This window comes from Biomphalaria glabrata, chromosome 14 (assembly GCF_947242115.1).
Source record: "Biomphalaria glabrata chromosome 14, xgBioGlab47.1, whole genome shotgun sequence".
Taxonomy (NCBI): Eukaryota; Metazoa; Mollusca; class Gastropoda; family Planorbidae; genus Biomphalaria; species Biomphalaria glabrata.
Window position 1 is genome coordinate 12,391,412 of NC_074724.1, and position 25,292 is coordinate 12,416,703.

Genomic DNA, 25,292 nt, shown 5'->3' on the forward strand with positions numbered 1-25,292 from the left:
TACATAGACATATGTTATATATAAAAGACATTTTTTATTATATCAGACCTAGAGTTGCAGCCTATTTCAAGAATTCAAAATCATGGAAATAATAACAGTGAAACAATCGGAGGTAAGTATTAAAAAAGAAATTAAATGAAATTGAAATAACTCAGAATTCAGCGCTCATTAATCTGTTTAAGGTGGGTAATAGCGTTATTTTTTTTTTTATTTTCGTTTAAGGCGTCATCAGTTAAAGTTTTAGAAACACTTCCATACATAAAATGTCAGACTGTTACATTCTTTTGCATGTATAGCCCTCATGTGTCTGATGGAGCGTTTCACAAACTAATCAAGAAAGGAGGGGGGGGGTGAAACCGGTAAATTTATTTTTCAAGAAACAAAAAAAGTTGTTTTTATATTGTAATTATCAATGCATGTTTAAGTATTAAGCAAGCAAGATGTGAATGTCTCAAAAATATAAATATTTAAATTAGAATACTGCGTTTCATTTTTTTTAATAAAGACCTTTTCAAAAATATACTTTTTTTTCTCGAGAGACAGACATAGTTTTATCTATATGTTAGTAATCTGAACTTTACAAAGGACCTAGGCACATCACCACACCAACTGTCACGTACTTATAAATTTCATGTGACATTTTGATATTTGAATTATATCAAACTAATAACAATAAAATTTGAAAAAAAAATTTGTAATAACAGTGAAACAATCGGAGAAGTAATCTAAACACAAGTTGAAATATAAATAACTACTGTATGTTATTGACATAACTAATAAATTCGTATACAAATTGTGCGGTTTCTTTACTAACATTCACCCTATCCGCCGCCCCCCCCCCCCAGATCCGCCAGTGCCTGGGCCTTATTTATTAAAGAAGAGGTCACATCGTTTGTATTTTATCGTCTTCTACAAACGGGAAATTTAGTCATTATTATGAAATTATGAGCGAATAAATGAATGAACGGTGATAAGACGTTTCTATTGTAGATGTATCAGTCATGTTATGTGGTAGGATGGATGCTACTACCTATATCGTCATCTTTCATTTTAGGCCCAACACAAATAAATGAGGAAAGGAGAAATTCACCACGACGTGACACTCTTCAAAACCCTTTTTTTCATGCCAACGCTCAGGAGGGTAAGGACATAGAAAACACACTTGTAGAGGTTTATAACTTTTGAAATTCCTCATAAGTTCGATATTTGTAAGAGATTTGTACCACTCTTTTAATTTTTAAAAAATAAGTAGCTCGAATTTCTTTTATTTATATCCATCATTCATCCCATTGGTGCCACAGCCCAAGGAGAGTTCTGTCCAGCTTTAGCACATCTCTCCAGTCTGATCTATTATGTTCTTTACATTTCCATACCCGAACTGAGGTAGATTCGCCTCTACGTCATCTTATAAAATTCATGTGACATTTTGATATTTGAATTATATCAAACTAATAAAAATAAAATTTGAAAAAAAAAATGTTTGTAAGTGATACATTATGTTCAATATGCATGTTTGTTACTTTGCTTTATTATAGAACTATAATTTTAATCTCTAAACAAATAAATTTCCGAAGTGGGATTAGAAATTACATGGGCCAATTAGATTCTACTCTATATTTTTGCATTTACAAGATTCAAGGATATATTGTGAGTTATAGCCTCAAAATGTTTTATACAATAGAAAATATCCGTAAAGATTAGAAAACGGTGACTAGGAAAATAATATTTGGGTTGAGAAGTCATCTCATATGTTACTCTTATAATAAAAAATTTCGTATGAATTCTAAATTTTCCAAAACAAAGTCTTTCTTAAAATAACTAAGATAAATTCGTGTGCAATTACATAAACTTTGTCGCCATATTTGAATTTTCTGTTTAAAAACGTCATCTTTTCGTCTGGAAAGGGGAGAGGGCGGTAGAGTAAAAACATTAATCCTCCCTCCTTTTTATAAGTTCTGCTAATGATTGTATTGGCATTAACGAATTCTTCGCTATAAAAATTTAATTTATAGCATATATAAATTTTATTAGTGACATTTTTTTTATTTTATAATTTCTTAACTAAAATATAAAAAGAAAACAATTATTGGTTTGTCCGATGGGCAGAAGGCGATTGCATGTATCGCCCCTGCCACCTGGTACAACTCTTTTTCATTTCATATTTACTAGTGATAAAATTTGAGAACAGAGTGTGTGTCGACATAATATACAAATGAGATAAAACATCAATATGTAGCTCATATTATATAGATATTCAAGTAATTTTGTTTATAAACTATTATTTCTCCATAAAAATAGGACCACCACCCCCATTCTGAGGGCTGGATTGGGGAGGGCCGTAGAAGCAATCGCCCCCCCCCCCCCCATCTCATCGAATCGGCTAGGATACCAAAAGTCTAGCGACATATATAAATTATATTGTAATTCAACTAATTTTGTTCACAAACTATAATTTCTAATTCAAAGGAGGACCGCCCTCCCCACACCAATTCAAGGATTTAGATGGGAAGGGCAGTAGATGGATTCGCCCCCCACCCCTACCCAATCGGCCAACAGGGGAACGACATAATATAAAGATCGGTTAAAATATCAATAAGTTTAAATTATATAGATATTTAATTGATTCCATTAAGAAGCTGTGATTACAATAATTAAATTGGACCGCCCCCCCCACTCGAAAGTTTATGTTGGAGGGGGGTGGAGCGGGATTGATACCATAGCCACCTTCCCATCCCAACAAATCGTCCAACATACAAAAAGTTGAGAAGTAATCTAAACACAAGTTGAAATATAAATAACTACTGTATGTTATTGACATAACTAATAAATTCGTATACAAATTGTGCGGTTTCTTTACTAACATTCACCCTATCCGCCGCCCCCTCCCTAGATCCGCCAGTACCTGGGCCTCATTTATTAAAGAAAAAGTCACATCGTTTGTATTTTATCGTCTTCTACAAACGGGAAATTTAGTCATTATTATGAAATTATGAGCGAATAAATAAATGAACGGTGATAATAAAGACGTTTCTATTGTAGATGTATCAGTCATGTTATGTGGTAGGATGGATGCTACTACCTATATCGTCATCTTTCATTTTAGGCCCAACACAAATAAATGAGGAAAGGAGAAATTCACCACGACGTGACACTCTTGAAAACCCTTTTTTTCATGCCAACGCTCAGGAGGGTAAGGACATAAAAAAACACACTTGTAGAGGTTTATGACTTTTGAAATTCCTCATAAGTTCGATATTTGTAAGAGATTTGTACCACTCTTTTAATTTTTAAAAAATAAGTAGCTCGAATTTCTTTTATTTATATCCATCATTCATCCCATTGGTGCCACAGCCCAAGGAGAGTTCTGTCCAGCTTTAGCACATCTCTCCAGTCTGATCTATTATGTTCTTTACGTTTCCATACCAGGACTGAGGTAGATTTGCCTCTACGTCATCAAGCCAATGTACTCGTGGTCTGCCTCTGGGGCGATTCCATTTTTTTTTTGCTCTTCTGTTCTCTGTTATTCTTTGAAGGTGACCTGCCCAACGTGATTTGTTCCATTTTATTTTCGTCACTATAAAGAGGTCTTCATATAGCTGGTCTCTTTCTTGATTGCTGTGAATCCTCCATCCGGTTTCCAGAAGTGTTTAGCAGATTTTAATTTATTTACGGGCACAGACAATAATCTTTGCTCTCTAATATCTCTGTTTGTGTTATACCCTTGATAGAGTTTTGCTTCTTCAATTGTGACAAGTTTTTTGTTTTTTTGTTTAATTTTATTGCGACACATTTTCGTTTATACTCTCTAGTCAACTCTAGTGCATTAGAAATGTTGCATGTGTTCCCATTTTGACTAGAGGATTGTTATAAAAGAAAAAGAATAGTATAGCTTTTTTTCTAAGTTGTTTTATATATAAACATATATAAACATATATATATTTATAATTTATATATAAAACAAAGCATTAGGATTTATTAAAAGAAATTTCAATAAATCAATTAAGAACATAAAACTAAAATGTTTTTTAACCTTGTTTAGGCCAATAATAGAATATGCATCCTCCGTTTGGGACCCCTCAACTCAAGATAGCATTAAGAATCTGGAACATACACAAAATAGAGCAGTGAGATTCATTACAAACGAATATTTACACTTAACCAGAGTAACTCCTTTAGTAAAATCACTAAATTTAGAAAGCCTTCAGGACAGAATACTCAAAAGTAAAGTAGCAATTATACATAAAAAACTGAACCATAATCTTCAAATACAAAAACGAAATTTAATATAATACTCTGAACGACACAAAGATAAAGGCGCATTCCTCGTCCCATATACGAGGACAAATTTGTACAAATACTCCTTCTTCCCTAGTGCTATTAGAGCATGAAATGGGTTGCCTGAACTAGCCAGGTAAACCAGTGACCTGGCAGAATTTAAGTCATTGGTTAATATGCATGACTAAATGCGTGACGCGTAGGACATAATCATCTTTTTTTTTTGAAGTAACGGCTGTATCATATAAGATAAGATAAGATTTATTTATACCTAAAATTTTTCTTAAAAATAATTAAAGTGTTGTTGTTGTTTTTTTGCTTTCATTGTTAACCAGTTAAATAAAAATTTATTTTTTTCCATGTTTTAAAAAAGGCAACGAGTTGTTAGAGACTGTTTTTATATAAAGAAGAGAAGGGAACACATATTCAAACACATTTGTGTTTGTGTGTTAATCTCAGGTTCAAATGTTGGTCAAGACTGTGATTTGAATTAGGAATGTTTAAGACGTCCTTAGGTCTACCTAACTTTAATGGGTACCTGACATTAGTTGGGGAAATTATACGCGGTTAGTCGTTGTGCTGGCCACATGGCACCCGCATTAACCGTCGACTACAGAAGCAGGCGACCTTTGTATCTGCCCTATTAGAAATTTCGTGTTTAATAACATCGTACATGCTGACAATACTGCTATGACATTTTCCTGAAGCATTTTAGGGATACGCTTGTGAATGTCGAGTCCCTACCCTCTCGTTATCGTTATGGACCGGGTAGAGACATTATAAGTGAATTATAAATTTAGTAGTATTAGTACCGCGAGTTTTCCGCTTGCTTTTTTCCATTAAATATAAACCCTTTGTTATACATAGACATATGTTATATATAAAAGACATTTTTTATTATATCAGACCAAGAGTTGCAGCCTATTTCAAGAATTCAAAATCATGGAAATAATAACAGTGAAACAATCGGAGGTAAGTATTAAAAAAGAAATTAAATGAAATTGAAATAACTTAGAATTCAGCGCTCATTAATCTGTTTAAGGTGGGTAATAGCGTTATTTTTTTTTTATTTTCGTTTAAGGCGTCATCAGTTAAAGTTTTAGAAACACTTCCATACATAAAATGTCAGACTGTTACATTCTTTTGCATGTATAGCCCTCATGTGTCTGATGGAGCGTTTCACAAACTAATCAAGAAAGGAGGGGGGGGGGTGAAACCGGTAAATTTATTTTTCAAGAAACAAAAAAAGTTGTTTTTATATTGTAATTATCAATGCATGTTTAAGTATTAAGCAAGCAAGATGTGAATGTCTCAAAAATATAAATATTTAAATTAGAATACTGCGTTTCATTTTTTTTAATAAAGACCTTTTCAAAAATATACTTTTTTTTCTCGAGAGACAGACATAGTTTTATCTATATGTTAGTAATCTGAACTTTACAAAGGACCTAGGCACATCACCACACCAACTGTCACGTACTTATAAATTTCATGTGACATTTTGATATTTGAATTATATCAAACTAATAACAATAAAATTTGAAAAAAAAATTTGTAATAACAGTGAAACAATCGGAGAAGTAATCTAAACACAAGTTGAAATATAAATAACTACTGTATGTTATTGACATAACTAATAAATTCGTATACAAATTGTGCGGTTTCTTTACTAACATTCACCCTATCTGCCGCCCCCCCCCCAGATCCGCCAGTGCCTGGGCCTTATTTATTAAAGAAGAGGTCACATCGTTTGTATTTTATCGTCTTCTACAAACGGGAAATTTAGTCATTATTATGAAATTATGAGCGAATAAATGAATGAACGGTGATAAGACGTTTCTATTGTAGATGTATCAGTCATGTTATGTGGTAGGATGGATGCTACTACCTATATCGTCATCTTTCATTTTAGGCCCAACACAAATAAATGAGGAAAGGAGAAATTCACCACGACGTGACACTCTTCAAAACCCTTTTTTTCATGCCAACGCTCAGGAGGGTAAGGACATAAAAAACACACTTGTAGAGGTTTATAACTTTTGAAATTCCTCATAAGTTCGATATTTGTAAGAGATTTGTACCACTCTTTTAATTTTTAAAAAATAAGTAGCTCGAATTTCTTTTATTTATATCCATCATTCATCCCATTGGTGCCACAGCCCAAGGAGAGTTCTGTCCAGCTTTAGCACATCTCTCCAGTCTGATCTATTATGTTCTTTACATTTCCATACCCGGACTGAGGTAGATTCGCCTCTACGTCATCTTATAAAATTCATGTGACATTTTGATATTTGAATTATATCAAACTAATAAAAATAAAATTTGAAAAAAAAAATTTTGTAAGTGATACATTATGTTCAATATGCATGTTTGTTACTTTGCTTTATTATAGAACTATAATTTTAATCTCTAAACAAATAAATTTCCGAAGTGGGATTAGAAATTACATGGGCCAATTAGATTCTACTCTATATTTTTGCATTTACAAGATTCAAGGATATATTGTGAGTTATAGCCTCAAAATGTTTTATACAATAGAAAATATCCGTAAAGGTTAGAAAACGGTGACTAGGAAAATAATATTTGGGTTGAGAAGTCATCTCATATGTTACTCTTATAATAAAAAATTTCGTATGAATTCTAAATTTTCCAAAACAAAGTCTTTCTTAAAATAACTAAGATAAATTCGTGTGCAATTACATAAACTTTGTCGCCATATATGAATTTTCTGTTTAAAAACGTCATCTTTTCGTCTGGAAAGGGGAGAGGGCGGTAGAGTAAAAACATTAATCCTCCCTCCTTTTTATAAGTTCTGCTAATGATTGTATTGGCATTAACGAATTCTTCGCTATAAAAATTTAATTTATAGCATATATAAATTTTATTAGTGACATTTTTTTTATTTTATAATTTCTTAACTAAAATATAAAAAGAAAACAATTATTGGTTTGTCCGATGGGCAGAAGGCGATTGCATGTATCGCCCCTGCCACCTGGTACAACTCTTTTTCATTTCATATTTACTAGTGATAAAATTTGAGATCAGAGTGTGTGTCGACATAATATACAAATGAGATAAAACATCAATATGTAGCTCATATTATATAGATATTCAAGTAATTTTGTTTATAAACTATTATTTCTCCATAAAAATAGGACCACCACCCCCATTCTGAGGGCTGGATTGGGGAGGGCCGTAGAAGCAATCGCCCCCCCCCCCATCTCATCGAATCGGCTAGGATACCAAAAGTCTAGCGACATATATAAATTATATTGTAATTCAACTAATTTTGTTCACAAACTATAATTTCTAATTCAAAGGAGGACCGCCCTCCCCACACCAATTCAAGGATTTAGATGGGAAGGGCAGTAGATGGATTCGCCTCCCACCCCCACCCAATCGGCCAACAGGGGAACGACATAATATAAAGATCGGTTAAAATATCAATAAGTTTAAATTATATAGATATTTAATTGATTCCATTAAGAAGCTGTGATTACAATAATTAAATTGGACCGCCCCCCCACTCGAAAGTTTATGTTGGAGGGGGGTGGAGCGGGATTGATACCATAGCCACCTTCCCATCCCAACAAATCGTCCAACATACAAAAAGTTGAGAAGTAATCTAAACACAAGTTGAAATATAAATAACTACTGTATGTTATTGACATAACTAATAAATTCGTATACAAATTGTGCGGTTTCTTTACTAACATTCACCCTATCCGCCGCCCCCTCCCTAAATCCGCCAGTACCTGGGCCTCATTTATTAAAGAAAAAGTCACATCGTTTGTATTTTATCGTCTTCTACAAACGGGAAATTTAGTCATTATTATGAAATTATGAGCGAATAAATAAATGAACGGTGATAATAAAGACGTTTCTATTGTAGATGTATCAGTCATGTTATGTGGTAGGATGGATGCTACTACCTATATCGTCATCTTTCATTTTAGGCCCAACACAAATAAATGAGGAAAGGAGAAATTCACCACGACGTGACACTCTTCAAAACCCTTTTTTTCATGCCAACGCTCAGGAGGGTAAGGACATAAAAAAACACACTTGTAGAGGTTTATGACTTTTGAAATTCCTCATAAGTTCGATATTTGTAAGAGATTTGTACCACTCTTTTAATTTTTAAAAAATAAGTAGCTCGAATTTCTTTTATTTATATCCATCATTCATCCCATTGGTGCCACAGCCCAAGGAGAGTTCTGTCCAGCTTTAGCACATCTCTCCAGTCTGATCTATTATGTTCTTTACGTTTCCATACCAGGACTGAGGTAGATTTGCCTCTACGTCATCAAGCCAATGTACTCGTGGTCTGCCTCTGGGGCGATTCCATTTTTTTTTTTGCTCTTCTGTTCTCTGTTATTCTTTGAAGGTGACCTGCCCAACGTGATTTGTTCCATTTTATTTTCGTCACTATAAAGAGGTCTTCATATAGCTGGTCTCTTTCTTGATTGCTGTGAATCCTCCATCCGGTTTCCAGAAGTGTTTAGCAGATTTTAATTTATTTACGGGCACAGACAATAATCTTTGCTCTCTAATATCTCTGTTTGTGTTATACCCTTGATAGAGTTTTGCTTCTTCAATTGTAACAAGTTTTTTGTTTTTTTGTTTAATTTTATTGCGACACATTTTCGTTTATACTCTCTAGTCAACTCTAGTGCATTAGAAATGTTGCATGTGTTCCCATTTTGACTAGAGGATTGTTATAAAAGAAAAAGAATAGTATAGCTTTTTTTCTAAGTTGTTTTATATATAAACATATATAAACATATATATATTTATAATTTATATATAAAACAAAGCATTAGGATTTATTAAAAGAAATTTCAATAAATCAATTAAGAACATAAAACTAAAACGTTTTTTAACCTTGTTTAGGCCAATAATAGAATATGCATCCTCCGTTTGGGACCCCTCAACTCAAGATAGCATTAAGAATCTGGAACATACACAAAATAGAGCAGTGAGATTCATTACAAACGAATATTTACACTTAACCAGAGTAACTCCTTTAGTAAAATCACTAAATTTAGAAAGCCTTCAGGACAGAATACTCAAAAGTAAAGTAGCAATTATACATAAAAAACTGAACCATAATCTTCAAATACAAAAACGAAATTTAATATAATACTCTGAACGACACAAAGATAAAGGCGCATTCCTCGTCCCATATACGAGGACAAATTTGTACAAATACTCCTTCTTCCCTAGTGCTATTAGAGCATGAAATGGGTTGCCTGAACTAGCCAGGTAAACCAGTGACCTGGCAGAATTTAAGTCATTGGTTAATATGCATGACTAAATGCGTGACGCGTAGGACATAATCATCTTTTTTTTTTGAAGTAACGGCTGTATCATATAAGATAAGATAAGATTTATTTATACCTAAAATTTTTCTTAAAAATAATTAAAGTGTTGTTGTTGTTTTTTTGCTTTCATTGTTAACCAGTTAAATAAAAATTTATTTTTTTCCATGTTTTAAAAAAGGCAACGAGTTGTTAGAGACTGTTTTTATATAAAGAAGAGAAGGGAACACATATTCAAACACATTTGTGTTTGTGTGTTAATCTCAGGTTCAAATGTTGGTCAAGACTGTGATTTGAATTAGGAATGTTTAAGACGTCCTTAGGTCTACCTAACTTTAATGGGTACCTGACATTAGTTGGGGAAATTATACGCGGTTAGTCGTTGTGCTGGCCACATGGCACCCGCATTAACCGTCGACTACAGAAGCAGGCGACCTTTGTATCTGCCCTATTAGAAATTTCGTGTTTAATAACATCGTACATGCTGACAATACTGCTATGACATTTTCCTGAAGCATTTTAGAGATACGCTTGTGAATGTCGAGTCCCTACCCTCTCGTTATCGTTATGGACCGGGTAGAGACATTATAAGTGAATTATAAATTTAGTAGTATTAGTACCGCGAGTTTTCCGCTTGCTTTTTTCCATTAAATATAAACCCTTTGTTATACATAGACATTTGTTATATATAAAAGACATTTTTTATTATATCAGACCAAGAGTTGCAGCCTATTTCAAGAATTCAAAATCATGGAAATAATAACAGTGAAACAATCGGAGGTAAGTATTAAAAAAGAAATTAAATGAAATTGAAATAACTCAGAATTCAGCGCTCATTAATCTGTTTAAGGTGGGTAATAGCGTTATTTTTTTTTTATTTTCGTTTAAGGCGTCATCAGTTAAAGTTTTAGAAACACTTCCATACATAAAATGTCAGACTGTTACATTCTTTTGCATGTATAGCCCTCATGTGTCTGATGGAGCGTTTCACAAACTAATCAAGAAAGGAGGGGGGGGGGTGAAACCGGTAAATTTATTTTTCAAGAAACAAAAAAAGTTGTTTTTATATTGTAATTATCAATGCATGTTTAAGTATTAAGCAAGCAAGATGTGAATGTCTCAAAAATATAAATATTTAAATTAGAATACTGCGTTTCATTTTTTTTAATAAAGACCTTTTCAAAAATATACTTTTTTTTCTCGAGAGACAGACATAGTTTTATCTATATGTTAGTAATCTGAACTTTACAAAGGACCTAGGCACATCACCACACCAACTGTCACGTACTTATAAATTTCATGTGACATTTTGATATTTGAATTATATCAAACTAATAACAATAAAATTTGAAAAAAAAATTTGTAATAACAGTGAAACAATCGGAGAAGTAATCTAAACACAAGTTGAAATATAAATAACTACTGTATGTTATTGACATAACTAATAAATTCGTATACAAATTGTGCGGTTTCTTTACTAACATTCACCCTATCCGCCGCCCCCCCCCCCCAGATCCGCCAGTGCCTGGGCCTTATTTATTAAAGAAGAGGTCACATCGTTTGTATTTTATCGTCTTCTACAAACGGGAAATTTAGTCATTATTATGAAATTATGAGCGAATAAATGAATGAACGGTGATAAGACGTTTCTATTGTAGATGTATCAGTCATGTTATGTGGTAGGATGGATGCTACTACCTATATCGTCATCTTTCATTTTAGGCCCAACACAAATAAATGAGGAAAGGAGAAATTCACCACGACGTGACACTCTTCAAAACCCTTTTTTTCATGCCAACGCTCAGGAGGGTAAGGACATAAAAAACACACTTGTAGAGGTTTATAACTTTTGAAATTCCTCATAAGTTCGATATTTGTAAGAGATTTGTACCACTCTTTTAATTTTTAAAAAATAAGTAGCTCGAATTTCTTTTATTTATATCCATCATTCATCCCATTGGTGCCACAGCCCAAGGAGAGTTCTGTCCAGCTTTAGCACATCTCTCCAGTCTGATCTATTATGTTCTTTACATTTCCATACCCGGACTGAGGTAGATTCGCCTCTACGTCATCTTATAAAATTCATGTGACATTTTGATATTTGAATTATATCAAACTAATAAAAATAAAATTTGAAAAAAAAAATGTTTGTAAGTGATACATTATGTTCAATATGCATGTTTGTTACTTTGCTTTATTATAGAACTATAATTTTAATCTCTAAACAAATAAATTTCCGAAGTGGGATTAGAAATTACATGGGCCAATTAGATTCTACTCTATATTTTTGCATTTACAAGATTCAAGGATATATTGTGAGTTATAGCCTCAAAATGTTTTATACAATAGAAAATATCCGTAAAGGTTAGAAAACGGTGACTAGGAAAATAATATTTGGGTTGAGAAGTCATCTCATATGTTACTCTTATAATAAAAAATTTCGTATGAATTCTAAATTTTCCAAAACAAAGTCTTTCTTAAAATAACTAAGATAAATTCGTGTGCAATTACATAAACTTTGTCGCCATATTTGAATTTTCTGTTTAAAAACGTCATCTTTTCGTCTGGAAAGGGGAGAGGGCGGTAGAGTAAAAACATTAATCCTCCCTCCTTTTTATAAGTTCTGCTAATGATTGTATTGGCATTAACGAATTCTTCGCTATAAAAATTTAATTTATAGCATATATAAATTTTATTAGTGACATTTTTTTTATTTTATAATTTCTTAACTAAAATATAAAAAGAAAACAATTATTGGTTTGTCCGATGGGCAGAAGGTGATTGCATGTATCGCCCCTGCCACCTGGTACAACTCTTTTTCATTTTATATTTACTAGTGATAAAATTTGAGATCAGAGTGTGTGTCAACATAATATACAAATGAGATAAAACATCAATATGTAGCTCATATTATATAGATATTCATGTAATTTTGTTTATAAACTATTATTTCTCCATAAAAATAGGACCACCACCCCCATTCTGAGGGCTGGATTGGGAAGGGCCGTAGAAGCATTCGCCCCCCCCCCCCCAATCTCATCGAATCGGCTAGGATACCAAAAGTCTAGCGACATATATAAATTATATTGTAATTCAACTAATTTTGTTCACAAACTATAATTTCTAATTCAAAAGAGGACCGCCCTCCCCACACCAATTCAAGGATTTAGATGGGAAGGGCAGTAGATGGATTCGCCCCCCACCCCCACCCAATCGGCCAACAGGGGAACGACATAATATAAAGATCGGTTAAAATATCAATAAGTTTCAATTATATAGATATTCAATTGATTCTATTAAGAAGCTGTGATTACAATAAATAAATTGGACCGCCCCCCCCCCACTCGAAAGTTTATGTTGGAGGGGGGTGGAGCAAGATTGATACCATAGCCACCTTCCCATCCCAACAAATCGTCCAACATACAAAAGGTTGAGAAGTAATCTAAACACAAGTTGAAATATAAATAACTACTGTATGTTATTGACATAACTAATAAATTCGTATACAAATTGTGCGGTTTCTTTACTAACATTCACCCTATCAGCCGCCCCCCCCCCTAGATCCGCCAGTGCCTGGGCCTCATTTATTAAAGAAGAGGTCACATCGTTTGTATTTTATCGTCTTCAACAAACGGGAAATTTAGTCATTATTATGAAATTATGAGCGAATAAATGAATGAACGGTGAGAATAAAGACGTTTCTATTGTAGATGTATCAGTCATGTTATGTAGTAGGATGGATGCTACTACTTATATCGTCATTTTTTATTTTAGGCCCAACACAAATAAATGAGGAAATGAGAAATTCACTGCGACGTGACACTCTTCAAAACCCTTTTCTTCATGCCAACGCTCAGGAGGGTAAGGACATAAAAAAACACACTTGTAGAGGTTTATGACTTTTGAAATTCCTCATAAGTTCGATATTTGTAAGAGATTAGTACCACTCTTTTAATTTTAAAAAAATAAGTAGCTCGAATTTCTTTTATTTATATCCATCATTCATCCCATTGGTGCCACAGCCCAAGGAGAGTTCTGTCCAGCTTTAGCACATCTCTCCAGTCTGATCTATTATGTTCTTTACGTTTCCATACCCGGATTGAGGTAGATTTGCCTTTACGTCATCTTATAAAATTCATGTGACATTTTGATATTTGAATTATATCAAACTAATAACAGTGAAATTTGAAAAAAAAATATTTGTAAGTGATACATTATGTTCAATATGCATGTTTGTTACTTTGCTTTATTCTAGAACTATAATTTAAATATCTAAACAAATAAATTTCGGAAGTTGGATTAGAAATTAAATGGGCCAATTAGATTCTACTCTATATTTTTGCATTTACAGGATTCAAGGATATATTGTGAGTTATAGCCTCAAAATGTTTTATACAATAGAAAATATCCGTATGAGTAAAGGTTGGAAAAAGGTGACTAGGAAAATAATATTTGGGTAGAGAAGTCATCTCAATTGTTACTTTTATAATGAAAAATTTCGTATGAATTCTAAATTGTCCAAAACAAAGTCTTTGTTAAAATAACTAAGATTAATTCGTGTGCAATTACATAAACTTTGTCGCCATATTTGAATTTTCTGTTTAAAAACGTCATCTTTTCGTCTGGAAAATTGAGAATGCGGTAGAGTAAAAACATTAATCCTAATTACTTTTTATAAGTTCTGCTAATGATTGTATTGGCATTAACGAATTCTTCGCTATAAAAATTTAATTTATAGCATATATAAATTTTATTAGTGACATTTGTTTAATTTTATAATTTATAACTAAAATATAAAAAGAAAAAAGTATTGGTTTGTTCGATGGGTAGAAGGCGATTGCATGTATCGCCCCTGCCACCTGGTACAACTCTTTTTCATTTTATATTTACTAGTGATAAAATTTGAGATCAGAGTGTTTGTGCGACATAATATAAAAATGGGATAAAACATCAATATGTAGCTCATATTATATAGATATTCAAGTAATTTTGTTTATAAACTATTATTCTCCATAAAAATAGGACCACCACCCCCATTCTGAGGGCTGGATTGGGGAGGGCCGTAGAAGCATTCGCCCCCCCCCCCCAATCTCATCGAATCGGCTAGGATACCAAAAGTCTAGCGACAAAATATATAAATATATTATATTGTAATTCAACTAATTTTGTTCACAAACTATAATTTCTAATTCAAAAGAGGACCGCCCTCCCCACACCAATTCAAGGATTTAGATGGGAAGGGCAGTAGATGGATTCGCCCCCCACCCCCACCCAATCGGCCAACAGGGGAACGACATAATATAAAGATCGGTTAAAATATCAATAAGTTTCAATTATATAGATATTCAATTGATTCTATTAAGAAGCTGTGATTACAATAAATAAATTGGAACGCCCCCCCCCCACTCGAAAGTTTATGTTGGAGGGGGGTGGAGCAAGATTGATACCATAGCCACCTTCCCATCCCAACAAATCGTCCAACATACAAAAGGTTGAGAAGTAATCTAAACACAAGTTGAAATATAAATAACTACTGTATGTTATTGACATAACTAATAAATTCGTATACAAATTGTGCGGTTTCTTTACTAACATTCACCCTATCAGCCGCCCCCCCCCCTAGATCCGCCAGTGCCTGGGCCTCATTTATTAAAGAAGAGGTCACATCGTTTGTATTTTATCGTCTTCAACAAACGGGAAATTTAGTCATTATTATGAAATTATGAGCGAATAAATGAATGAACGGTGAGAATAAAGACGTTTCTATTGTAGATGTATCAGTCATGTTATGTAGTAGGATGGATGCTACTACTTATATCGTCATTTTTTATTTTAGGCCCAACACAAATAAATGAGGAAATGAGAAATTCACTGCGACGTGACACTCTTCAAAACCCTTTTCTTCATGCCAACGCTCAGGAGGGTAAGGACATAAAAAAACACACTTGTAGAGGTTTATGACTTTTGAAATTCCTCATAAGTTCGATATTTGTAAGAGATTAGTACCACTCTTTTAATTTTAAAAAAATAAGTAGCTCGAATTTCTTTTATTTATATCCATCATTCATCCCATTGGTGCCACAGCCCAAGGAGAGTTCTGTCCAGCTTTAGCACATCTCTCCAGTCTGATCTATTATGTTCTTTACGTTTCCATACCCGGATTGAGGTAGATTTGCCTTTACGTCATCTTATAAAATTCATGTGACATTTTGATATTTGAATTATATCAAACTAATAACAGTGAAATTTGAAAAAAAAATATTTGTAAGTGATACATTATGTTCAATATGCATGTTTGTTACTTTGCTTTATTCTAGAACTATAATTTAAATATCTAAACAAATAAATTTCGGAAGTTGGATTAGAAATTAAATGGGCCAATTAGATTCTACTCTATATTTTTGCATTTACAGGATTCAAGGATATATTGTGAGTTATAGCCTCAAAATGTTTTATACAATAGAAAATATCCGTATGAGTAAAGGTTGGAAAAAGGTGACTAGGAAAATAATATTTGGGTAGAGAAGTCATCTCAATTGTTACTTTTATAATGAAAAATTTCGTATGAATTCTAAATTTTCCAAAACAAAGTCTTTGTTAAAATAACTAAGATTAATTCGTGTGCAATTACATAAACTTTGTCGCCATATTTGAATTTTCTGTTTAAAAACGTCATCTTTTCGTCTGGAAAATTGAGAATGCGGTAGAGTAAAAACATTAATCCTAATTACTTTTTATAAGTTCTGCTAATGATTGTATTGGCATTAACGAATTCTTCGCTATAAAAATTTAATTTATAGCATATATAAATTTTATTAGTGACATTTGTTTAATTTTATAATTTATAACTAAAATATAAAAAGAAAAAAGTATTGGTTTGTTCGATGGGTAGAAGGCGATTGCATGTATCGCCCCTGCCACCTGGTACAACTCTTTTTCATTTTATATTTACTAGTGATAAAATTTGAGATCAGAGTGTTTGTGCGACATAATATAAAAATGGGATAAAACATCAATATGTAGCTCATATTATATAGATATTCAAGTAATTTTGTTTATAAACTATTATTCTCCATAAAAATAGGACCACCACCCCCATTCTGAGGGCTGGATTGGGGAGGGCCGTAGAAGCATTCGCCCCCCCCCCCCCAATCTCATCGAATCGGCTAGGATACCAAAAGTCTAGCGACAAAATAGATAAATATATTATATTGTAATTCAACTAATTTTGTTCACAAACTATAATTTCTAATTGAAAAGAGGACCGCCCTCCCCACACCAATTCAAGGATTTAGATGGGAAGGGCAGTAGATAGATTAGCCCTCCACCCCCACCCAATCGGCCAACAGGGGAACGACATAATATAAAGATCGGTTAAAATATCAATAAGTTTTAATTATATAGATATTCAATTGATTCTATTAAGAAGCTGTGATTACAATAAATAAATTGGACCGCCCCCCCCTCCACTCGAAAGTTCTTCTTGGAGGGAGGGGGAAGAGCGGGATTGATACCATAGCCACCTTCCCATCCCAACAAATCGTCCAACATACAAAAGGTTGAGAAGTAATCTAAACACAAGTTGAAATATAAAAAACTACTGTATGTTATTGACATAACTAATAAATTCGTATACAAATTGTGCGGTTTCTTTACTAACATTCTCCCTATCCGCCGCCCCCCCCCCCTAGATCCGCCAGTGCCTGGGCCTCATTTATTAAAGAAGAGGTCACATCGTTTGTATTTTATCGTCTTCAACAAACGGGAAATTTAGTCATTATTATGAAATTATGAGCGAATAAATGAATGAACGGTGAGAATAAAGACGTTTCTATTGTAGATGTATCAGTCATGTTATGTGGTAGGATGGATGCTACTACCTATATCGTCATCTTTCATTTTAGGCCCAACACAAATAAATGAGGAAAGGAGAAATTCACTACAACGTGAAATTCTTCAAAACCCTTTTCTTCATGCCAACACTCAGGAGGGTAAGGACATAAAAAAACACACTCTAACAATAGAAGTTTGTAGAAGTTTACTAACATTCACCCTATCCGCCCCCCCCCCTAGATCCGCCAGTGTCTGGGCTTTATTTATTAAAGGAGAGGTCACATCGTTTGTATTTTATCGTCTTCAACAAACCGGAAATGTAGTCATTATTATGAAATTATGAGCGAATAAATGAATGAACGGTGAGAATAAAGACGTTTCTATTGTAGATGTATTAGTCATGTTATGTGGTAGGCACAACACAAATAAATGAGGAAAGGAGAAATTCACTACGACGTGACACTCTTCAAAACCCTTTTCTTCATGCCTACGCTCAGGAGGGTAAGGAAATAAAAAAACACACTTGTAGAAGTTTATGACTTTTGAAATTCCTCATAAGTTCGATATTTGTAAGAGATTTGTACCACTCTTTTAATTTTTAAAAAATAAGTAGCTCGAATTTCTTTACTTTATATCCATCATTCATCCCATTGGTGCCACAGCCCAAGGAGAGTTCTGGCCAGCTTTAGCACATCTCTCCAGTCTGATCTATTATGTTCTTTACGTTTCCATACCAGGACTGAGGTAGATTTGCCTCTACGTCATCAAGCCAATGTACTCGTGGTCTGCCTCTGGGGCGATTCAATTTTTTTTTTGCTCTTCTGTTCTCTGTTATTCTTTGAAGGTGACCTGCCCAACGTGATTTGATCCATTTTATTTTCGTCACTATAAAGAGGTCTTCATATAGCTGGTCTCTTTCTTGATTTATATAAATCCTCCATCCGGTTTCCAGAAGTGTTTAGCAGATTTTAATTTATTTACGGGCACAGACAATAATCTTTGCTCCTTAATATCTCTGTTTGTGTTATACCCTTGATAGAGTTTTGCTTCTTCAATTTTGACAAGTTTTTTGTTTTTTTTTTGTTTAATTTTATTGCGACACATTTTCGTTTATACTCTCTAGTCAACTCTAGTGCATTAGAAATGTTGCATAGGTTCCCATTTTGACTAGAGGATTGTTATAAAAGAAAAATAATAGTATAGCTTTTTTTCTAAGTTGTTATATATATATAAAGATATATAAACATATATATATGTATAATTTATATATAAAACAAAGCATTAGGATTTATTAAAAGAAATTTCTATAAATCAATTAAGAACATAAAACTAAAATGTTTTTTAACCTTGTTTAGGCCAATAATAGAAAATGCATCCTCCGTTTGGGACCCCTCAACTCAAGATAACATTAAGAAACTGGAACATACACAAAATAGAGCAGTGAGATTCATTACAAACGAATATTTACACTTAACCAGAGTAACACCTTTAGTAAAATCACTAAATTTAGAAATCCTTCAGGACAGAATACTCAAAAGTAAAGAAGCAATTATACATAAAAAACTGAACCATAATCTTCAAATACAAAAACAAAATTTAATATAATACTCTGAACGACACAAAGATAAATGCACATTCCTCGTCCCATATGCCAGGACAAATTTGTACAAATACTCCTTCTTCCGTAGTGCTATTAGAGCATGGAATGGGTTGCCTGAACTAGCCAAGAAAACCAGTGACCTGTCAGAATTTAAGTCATTGGTTAATATGCATGACTAAATGCATGACGCGTAGGACGTAATCATCTTTTTTTTTTGAAGTAACGGCTGTATTATATAAGATAAGATAAGATTTATTTATACCTAAAATTTTGCTTAAAAATAATTAAAGTGTTATTGTTGTTTTTTTGCTTTCATTGTTAACCAGTTAAATTAAAATTTATTTTTTTCCATGTTTTAAAAAAGGCAACGAGTTGTTAGAGACTGTTTTTATATGAAGAAGAGAAGGGAACACATATTCAAACACATTTGTGTCTGTGTGTTAATCTCAGGTTCAAATGTTGGTCAAGACTGTCATTTGAATTTGGAATGTTTAAGACGTCCTTAGGTCTACCTAACTTTAATGGGTACCTGACATTAGTTGGGGAAATTATAAGCCTTTAGTCGTTGTGCTGGCCACATGGCACCCGCATTAACCGTCGACTACAGAAGCAGGCGACCTTTGTATCTGCCCTATTAGAATTTTTCGTGTTTAATAACATCGTACATGCTGACAATATCGCTATGACATTTTCCTGAAGCATTTTAGGGATACGCTTGTGAATGTCGAGTCCCTACCCTCTCGTAATCGTTATGGACCGGGTAGAGACATTATAAGTGAATTATAAATTTAGTAGTATTAGTACCGCGAGTTTTCCGCTTGCTTGCTTAAATATAAACCCTTTGTTATATATAGACATATGTTATATATAAAAGACATTTTTTATTATATCAGACCAAGAGTTGCAGCCTATTTTAAGAAATCAAAATCGTAGAAATTATAACAGTGAAACAATCGGAGGTAAGTATTAGGGAAGAAATGAACGGTGAGAATAAAGACGTTTCTATTGTAGATGTATCAGTCATGTTATGTGGTAGGATGGTTGCTACTACCTATATCGTCATCTTTCATTTTAGGTCCAACAAATCTGAATGAAGAAAGGAGAAATTCACTACGACCTGACACTCTTCAAAACCGTTTACATCATGCCAACGCCCAGGGGGGTAAGGATATAAAAAAAACACACACTAGCAAAACAAGTTTGTAGAAGTTTAAGACTTTTGAAATTCCTCATAAGTTCAATATTTGTAAGAGATTTGTACCACTCTTTTTTTTTTTTTAAATAAGTAGCTCGAATTTCTTTTATTAAAATCCATCATTCATCCCATTGGTGCCATAGCCCAAGGAGAGTTCTTGCCAGCTTTACCATATCTCTCCAGTCTAATCTATCTTGTGCTCCATACCCGGACTGTGGTAGATCTGCCTCTACGTCATCAAGCCAACGTACTCGTGGTCTGCCTTTGGGGCGATTTCATTTTTTATTTTTATTATTTTTTTTTTTGCTCTTCTGTTCTCTGTTATTCTTTCGAGGTGACCTGCCCAACGTAATTTGTTCCATTTTATTTTCGTCACTATAAAGAGGTCTTCATATAGCTTGGTCTCTTTCTTGATTGCTGTGAATTCTCCATCCGTTTCCAGAGTGTTTAGCAGATTTTCATTTATTTACGGGCACAGACAATAATCTTTGCTCCCTAATATTATCTCTGTGTTATATCCATGATAGAGTTTTGCATCTTCAATTCTGACAATATGTTTTTTTTTTAATTTTATTGCGACACCTTTTCGTTTATACTCTCTAGTGCATTTGAAATGTTGCATGTGTTACCATTTTGACTAGAGGATTATTATAAAAGAAAAATTATAGTATAGCATGTTTATATATACCTAAAATTTTGCTTAAAATAATTAAAGTGTTGTTTTTTTTTTTTTGTTTTTTTTTTTGCTTTCATTGTTAACCAGTTAAATTAAATATTTTTTTTCATTTAAAAAAAAAAGGCAACGTGTTGTTAGAGACTGTTTTTATATGAAGAAGAGTAGCGAACACACATTCAAACAGATTCACATATATCTATGTGTGTGTGTGTGTCTGTGTGTCAATCTCAGGTTCAAATGTTGGTCAAGACTGAATTTGAATTTGGAATGTTTAAGACGTCCTTAGGTCCACCTAACTTTAATGGGTACCTGACATTAGTTGGGGAAATTATACGCGGTTAGTCGTTGTGCTGGCCACATGGCACCCACATTAACCGTCGACTACAGAAGCAGGCGACCTTTGTATCTGCCCTATTAGAAATTTCATGTTTAATAACATCGTACATGCTGACAATATTGCATTTTAGGGATACGCTTGTGAATGTCGAGTCCCTACCATCTCGTTATCGTTATGGACCGGGTAGAGACATTATAAGTGAATTATAAATTTAGTAGTATTAGTACCGCTAGTTTTCCGCTTGCTTTTTTCCATTAAATATAAACCCTTTGTTATATATAGACATATGTTATATATAAAAGACATTTTTTATTATATCAGACCAAGAGTTGCAGCCTATTTCAAGAAATCAAAATCGTGGAAATAATAACAGTGAAACAATCGGAGGTAAGTATTAGGAAAGAAATTAAATGGAATTAAATAACTTAGAATTCAGCGCTCAGATCTTGTGTAGTGCCCCAACGATCCAATAGATCAAAGGATAGGTGCAAGTAAATGCAAAGTTAGATGTGAACTTTGATCTAACTAGTTCCCCTTTCAGACCTTGTGGTCTATAGGGCAGATGATGTAAAGTTCATCTGTTTTTGTGGCCTATGGTTAACGAAGGTGTCATGTGGCCAGCACAAAGACCAACCGCCTTTACCTTTCCCCAACTAATGTCAGGTACCCATTAGAGCTGGGTGGACTCAGAGGCGCCCAAGGATTCCAAAACTGTAAATTCCAGTTTTCACCAGGATTCGAACCCGGAAACCCCAGTTCGGAAGCCAAGCGCTTTAGAATGTGAGCTGTATGTATGTATGTATATATGTATGTATGTTACTTATAGACATCAAAACCGCTTGACCAATCTAGATAAAACTAGGCAGGAATGTTTCTTGAGTACTGACTTAGACCGTAGTGTATGTATTGTAGCCCTAAAAAAAACTTAAGACCCTAATAAAAAAAATAAAGTTGTCCGACTCTATTACAGCTATTGTATTTTATGGATCTTGGCCATGTCTACAATGTTGACATGAGAAAAGATCGAAAGGATTTAGACCTAGATCTAATTTTAAGAAATACACTTTGCGCAGATAGTTTTTTACTTTGACACATGAAAATACAAAAGAAGATCCATTGATTTCATTATATAATAAAATTAACCTTCAATTTTGTGTTTCAAAAGCAATTTTACATAAATTAGTTCCTTATATCTGTGACTACAGATTTCCTGACGAACATTATTTTATTAGACAATACCGTAATGAATCGCGTACTAAATATTAATTCGTTTAATTGTTTACTTTATAATCCCATCCCTAGATTTAAAACTCTAATTCAACTCTAAGATGATAAAACTTCTCTTCGCACAGATAGTTTTATACTTTAACACATAAACATATTAATTAAAGTCCATTCATTTCATATTTTGATCAAATAAACATTCAAATTTGGTTTTCTAAAGCTACATTCGCTTACGAAAGCTGCGAAGCCGAGTTGAGATAGGCCTAGATCTATATTCATTCATGAATCGCGTACTAAAAATTATTTCGTTTAATTGTTCACTTTATAATCCCATTCATTTAACAAAGCTATCGCTCTTTTCGTTTTTAATAGATATGAATGTATCGGCTTCGGGTAAACCCATTTTCGCAAAACTAATTTAATTTTCGTAGCGAAAGAAAAAAAAACTTGAAAGGATCATTAGCTAAGTTTAACATACATCTAAATCCAATCCACTAGATTAGTAAACATAAACTTAGACCCGCAGGCCGCGGGTAATGTCAGGCTAGTATATATATATATATATATATATATATATATATATATATATATATATATATATATATATATTATAAAGTAGAATGTGAGCTGTATGTATGTATGTTACTTATAGACATCAAAACCGCTTGACCAATCTTGATAAAACTTGGCAGGAATGTTTCTTGGGTACCATCTTAAACCTTAGTGTATGTATTGTAGCTCTAAAACAAACGTAAGACCCTAAAAAAAAATAATGTTGTCCGACTCTATTACAGCTATAGTATTTTATGGATCTAGGTCATGTCTACAATGTTGACATGAGAAAGGATCGAAAGGATTTAGACCTAGATCTAATTTTAAGAAATACACTTTGCGCAGATAGTTTTTTAATTTGACACATGAAAATACAAAAGAAGATCTATTGATTTTATTATATAATAAAATTAACCTTCAAATTTGTGTTTCAAAAGCATTTTTTACATATATTAGTTCTTTATATCTGTGACTACAGATTTCCTTGCGAACATTCGTTCATTAGGCAATGCCTTAATGAATCGCGTACTAAATATTTATTCGTTTTATTGTTTACTTTATCATCCCATCCCTAGATCTAAAACTCTAATTCAACTCTAAGATGATAAAACTTCTCTTAGCACAGATAGTTTTATACTTTAACACATGAGAATACTAATTATAGTCCATTCATTTCATATTTTGATCAAAAAAACATTTAAATTTGGTTTTCTAAATCATTTTTAAGATATTACATTCGTTTACCAAAGCTGCGAAGCCGAGTTGAGATATGCCTAGATCTATATTCATTCATAAATCGCTTACTAAAAATTATTTCGTTTAATTCACTTTATAATCCCATTCATTTAACAAAGCTATCGCTCTTTTCATTTTTAGAGGCCCCCGAAAGGGGAAAAGACGCTATTAGTTTTGTGCGAAATGTCTGTCCGTCTGTCCGTCCGTCCCGTTTAGATCTCGTAAACTAGAAGAGATATATAAAATCCGACTTCACAATATTTTAGACCATTCAAGGTTCTGATGCAACGGCTACTTTTTTTTTTCCTGTATGCGAAAATTCTAATTTTTAAAATCAATTATGCAAGCAGTTTTTTTTATAAAAAAAAAGCTAATTAGTATGCATTATATGTTAGACTTAATTTAAGACTAATAGTAATCTTATAAACATCATTTTCGTGAACATTTTTTCTATATAGCGGAAATTTGTTTGTTTGTTTTTTGACGATTCGAATATGAGATTGAGCCTTTTCAAAACAATTAACTTATTTAGTTCGAACCGAGGGTCCCGGGTTCGAATCCTGGTGAAGATTGGGTTTTTCAACTTCTGAGTCTACCCAGCTCTAATGGGTACCTGACATTAGTTGGGGAAAAGCAAAGACGGTTGGTCGTTGTGCTGGCTACATGACACCCTCGTTAACCGTAGGCCTCAAAAAACAGATGAACTTTACATCATCTGCCCTATAGACCACAAACTAGTTAGGCCAGGTTCACATCTAACTTTACATTCACTTTCACGTATCCTTTGATATGCGGGACGGTTGAGGCACTACACAAGATCTGTTAACCTTCTTTCTCCATTCTTATCTCTCATTTGTCTTTGATATAATTTCATTCGGATGTTCTTTCTGAAAATATTGAAGCCTACCTGGGTGGACCACTGGTCGTGCGGTTTGCGCGCTGGACTGTCGTTTGGATCTATCGACGATCGAAGGTTCAAACCTTACCTGCTCCCATCCCCCGTCATCCTGCGGGAGGTTTGGACTAGGAAGTAAACTATCTTCAACTCTGAAGGATTATCCTAATTTTACTTCTGGGGCCGATTTTGAGTTTGTGTTTCTACACAAACTGTCTTTTATAACCTTGTTAATAGATATGAATGTATCAACCTCGGGTAAACCCATTTTCGCAAAACTAATTTTATTTTTGTAGCGAAAGAGAAAAAACTTGAAAGGATCATTAGCTAAGTTTAACATACATCAAAATCCAATCAACTAGATTAGTAAACACAAACTTAGACCCGCAGGCCGCGGGTAATGTCAGGATATATATATTTATTTTTTTTATATATTTTTCCCACCTAGAAGTTAGCACGAAGATACATGTTCAATCGAGGTACTGTAATAAAATTTAAAACTGACCAATGGTGATATATCTAGAATTCAAATGCTGAAAAATGTTGTGCCTTTCTGGTAAATAATGGTCCGGATGTTCCATGTACCGATGGTGGTGGTGGTCCTAGTAGAGATGATGGTCTTCGGCCTCTCGGCTTCCAGATGACTCTG

The 25,292-nt window shown here is 33.4% G+C and overlaps 1 protein-coding gene across 29 annotated transcripts in view; it reads left to right on the plus strand.

The window, feature by feature from the left end:
• Positions 1 to 25,292, plus strand: part of LOC106074315 (uncharacterized) — a 135,875-nt gene that overhangs the window by 90,283 nt on the left and 20,300 nt on the right. For 13 of the 29 annotated variants that reach the window (XR_008774599.1, XM_056009558.1, XM_056009564.1 and 10 more), the window contains 14 exons: positions 47 to 112; positions 1,055 to 1,141; positions 3,104 to 3,190; positions 5,182 to 5,247; positions 6,188 to 6,274; positions 8,232 to 8,318; positions 10,311 to 10,376; positions 11,319 to 11,405; positions 13,371 to 13,457; positions 15,433 to 15,519; positions 17,501 to 17,587; positions 19,923 to 19,988; positions 20,105 to 20,191; positions 21,559 to 21,624. Coding sequence is in view for 27 of the 29 variants with exons in the window: in XM_056009558.1 (XP_055865533.1) it covers positions 47 to 112; positions 1,055 to 1,141; positions 3,104 to 3,190; positions 5,182 to 5,247; positions 6,188 to 6,274; positions 8,232 to 8,318; positions 10,311 to 10,376; positions 11,319 to 11,405; positions 13,371 to 13,457; positions 15,433 to 15,519; positions 17,501 to 17,587; positions 19,923 to 19,988; positions 20,105 to 20,191; positions 21,559 to 21,624 (1,113 nt within the window). In the remaining 2 variants the exon portion in view is untranslated. Of the gene's footprint in view, positions 1 to 46; positions 113 to 1,054; positions 1,142 to 3,103; positions 3,191 to 5,181; positions 5,248 to 6,187; positions 6,275 to 8,231; positions 8,319 to 10,310; positions 10,377 to 11,318; positions 11,406 to 13,370; positions 13,458 to 13,618; positions 13,754 to 15,432; positions 15,520 to 15,680; positions 15,763 to 17,500; positions 17,588 to 19,922; positions 19,991 to 20,104; positions 20,192 to 21,558; positions 21,625 to 25,292 lie in introns of those variants that run through there. The other 16 variants (XM_056009560.1, XM_056009575.1, XM_056009580.1 and 13 more) reach the window with 14 other exon arrangements.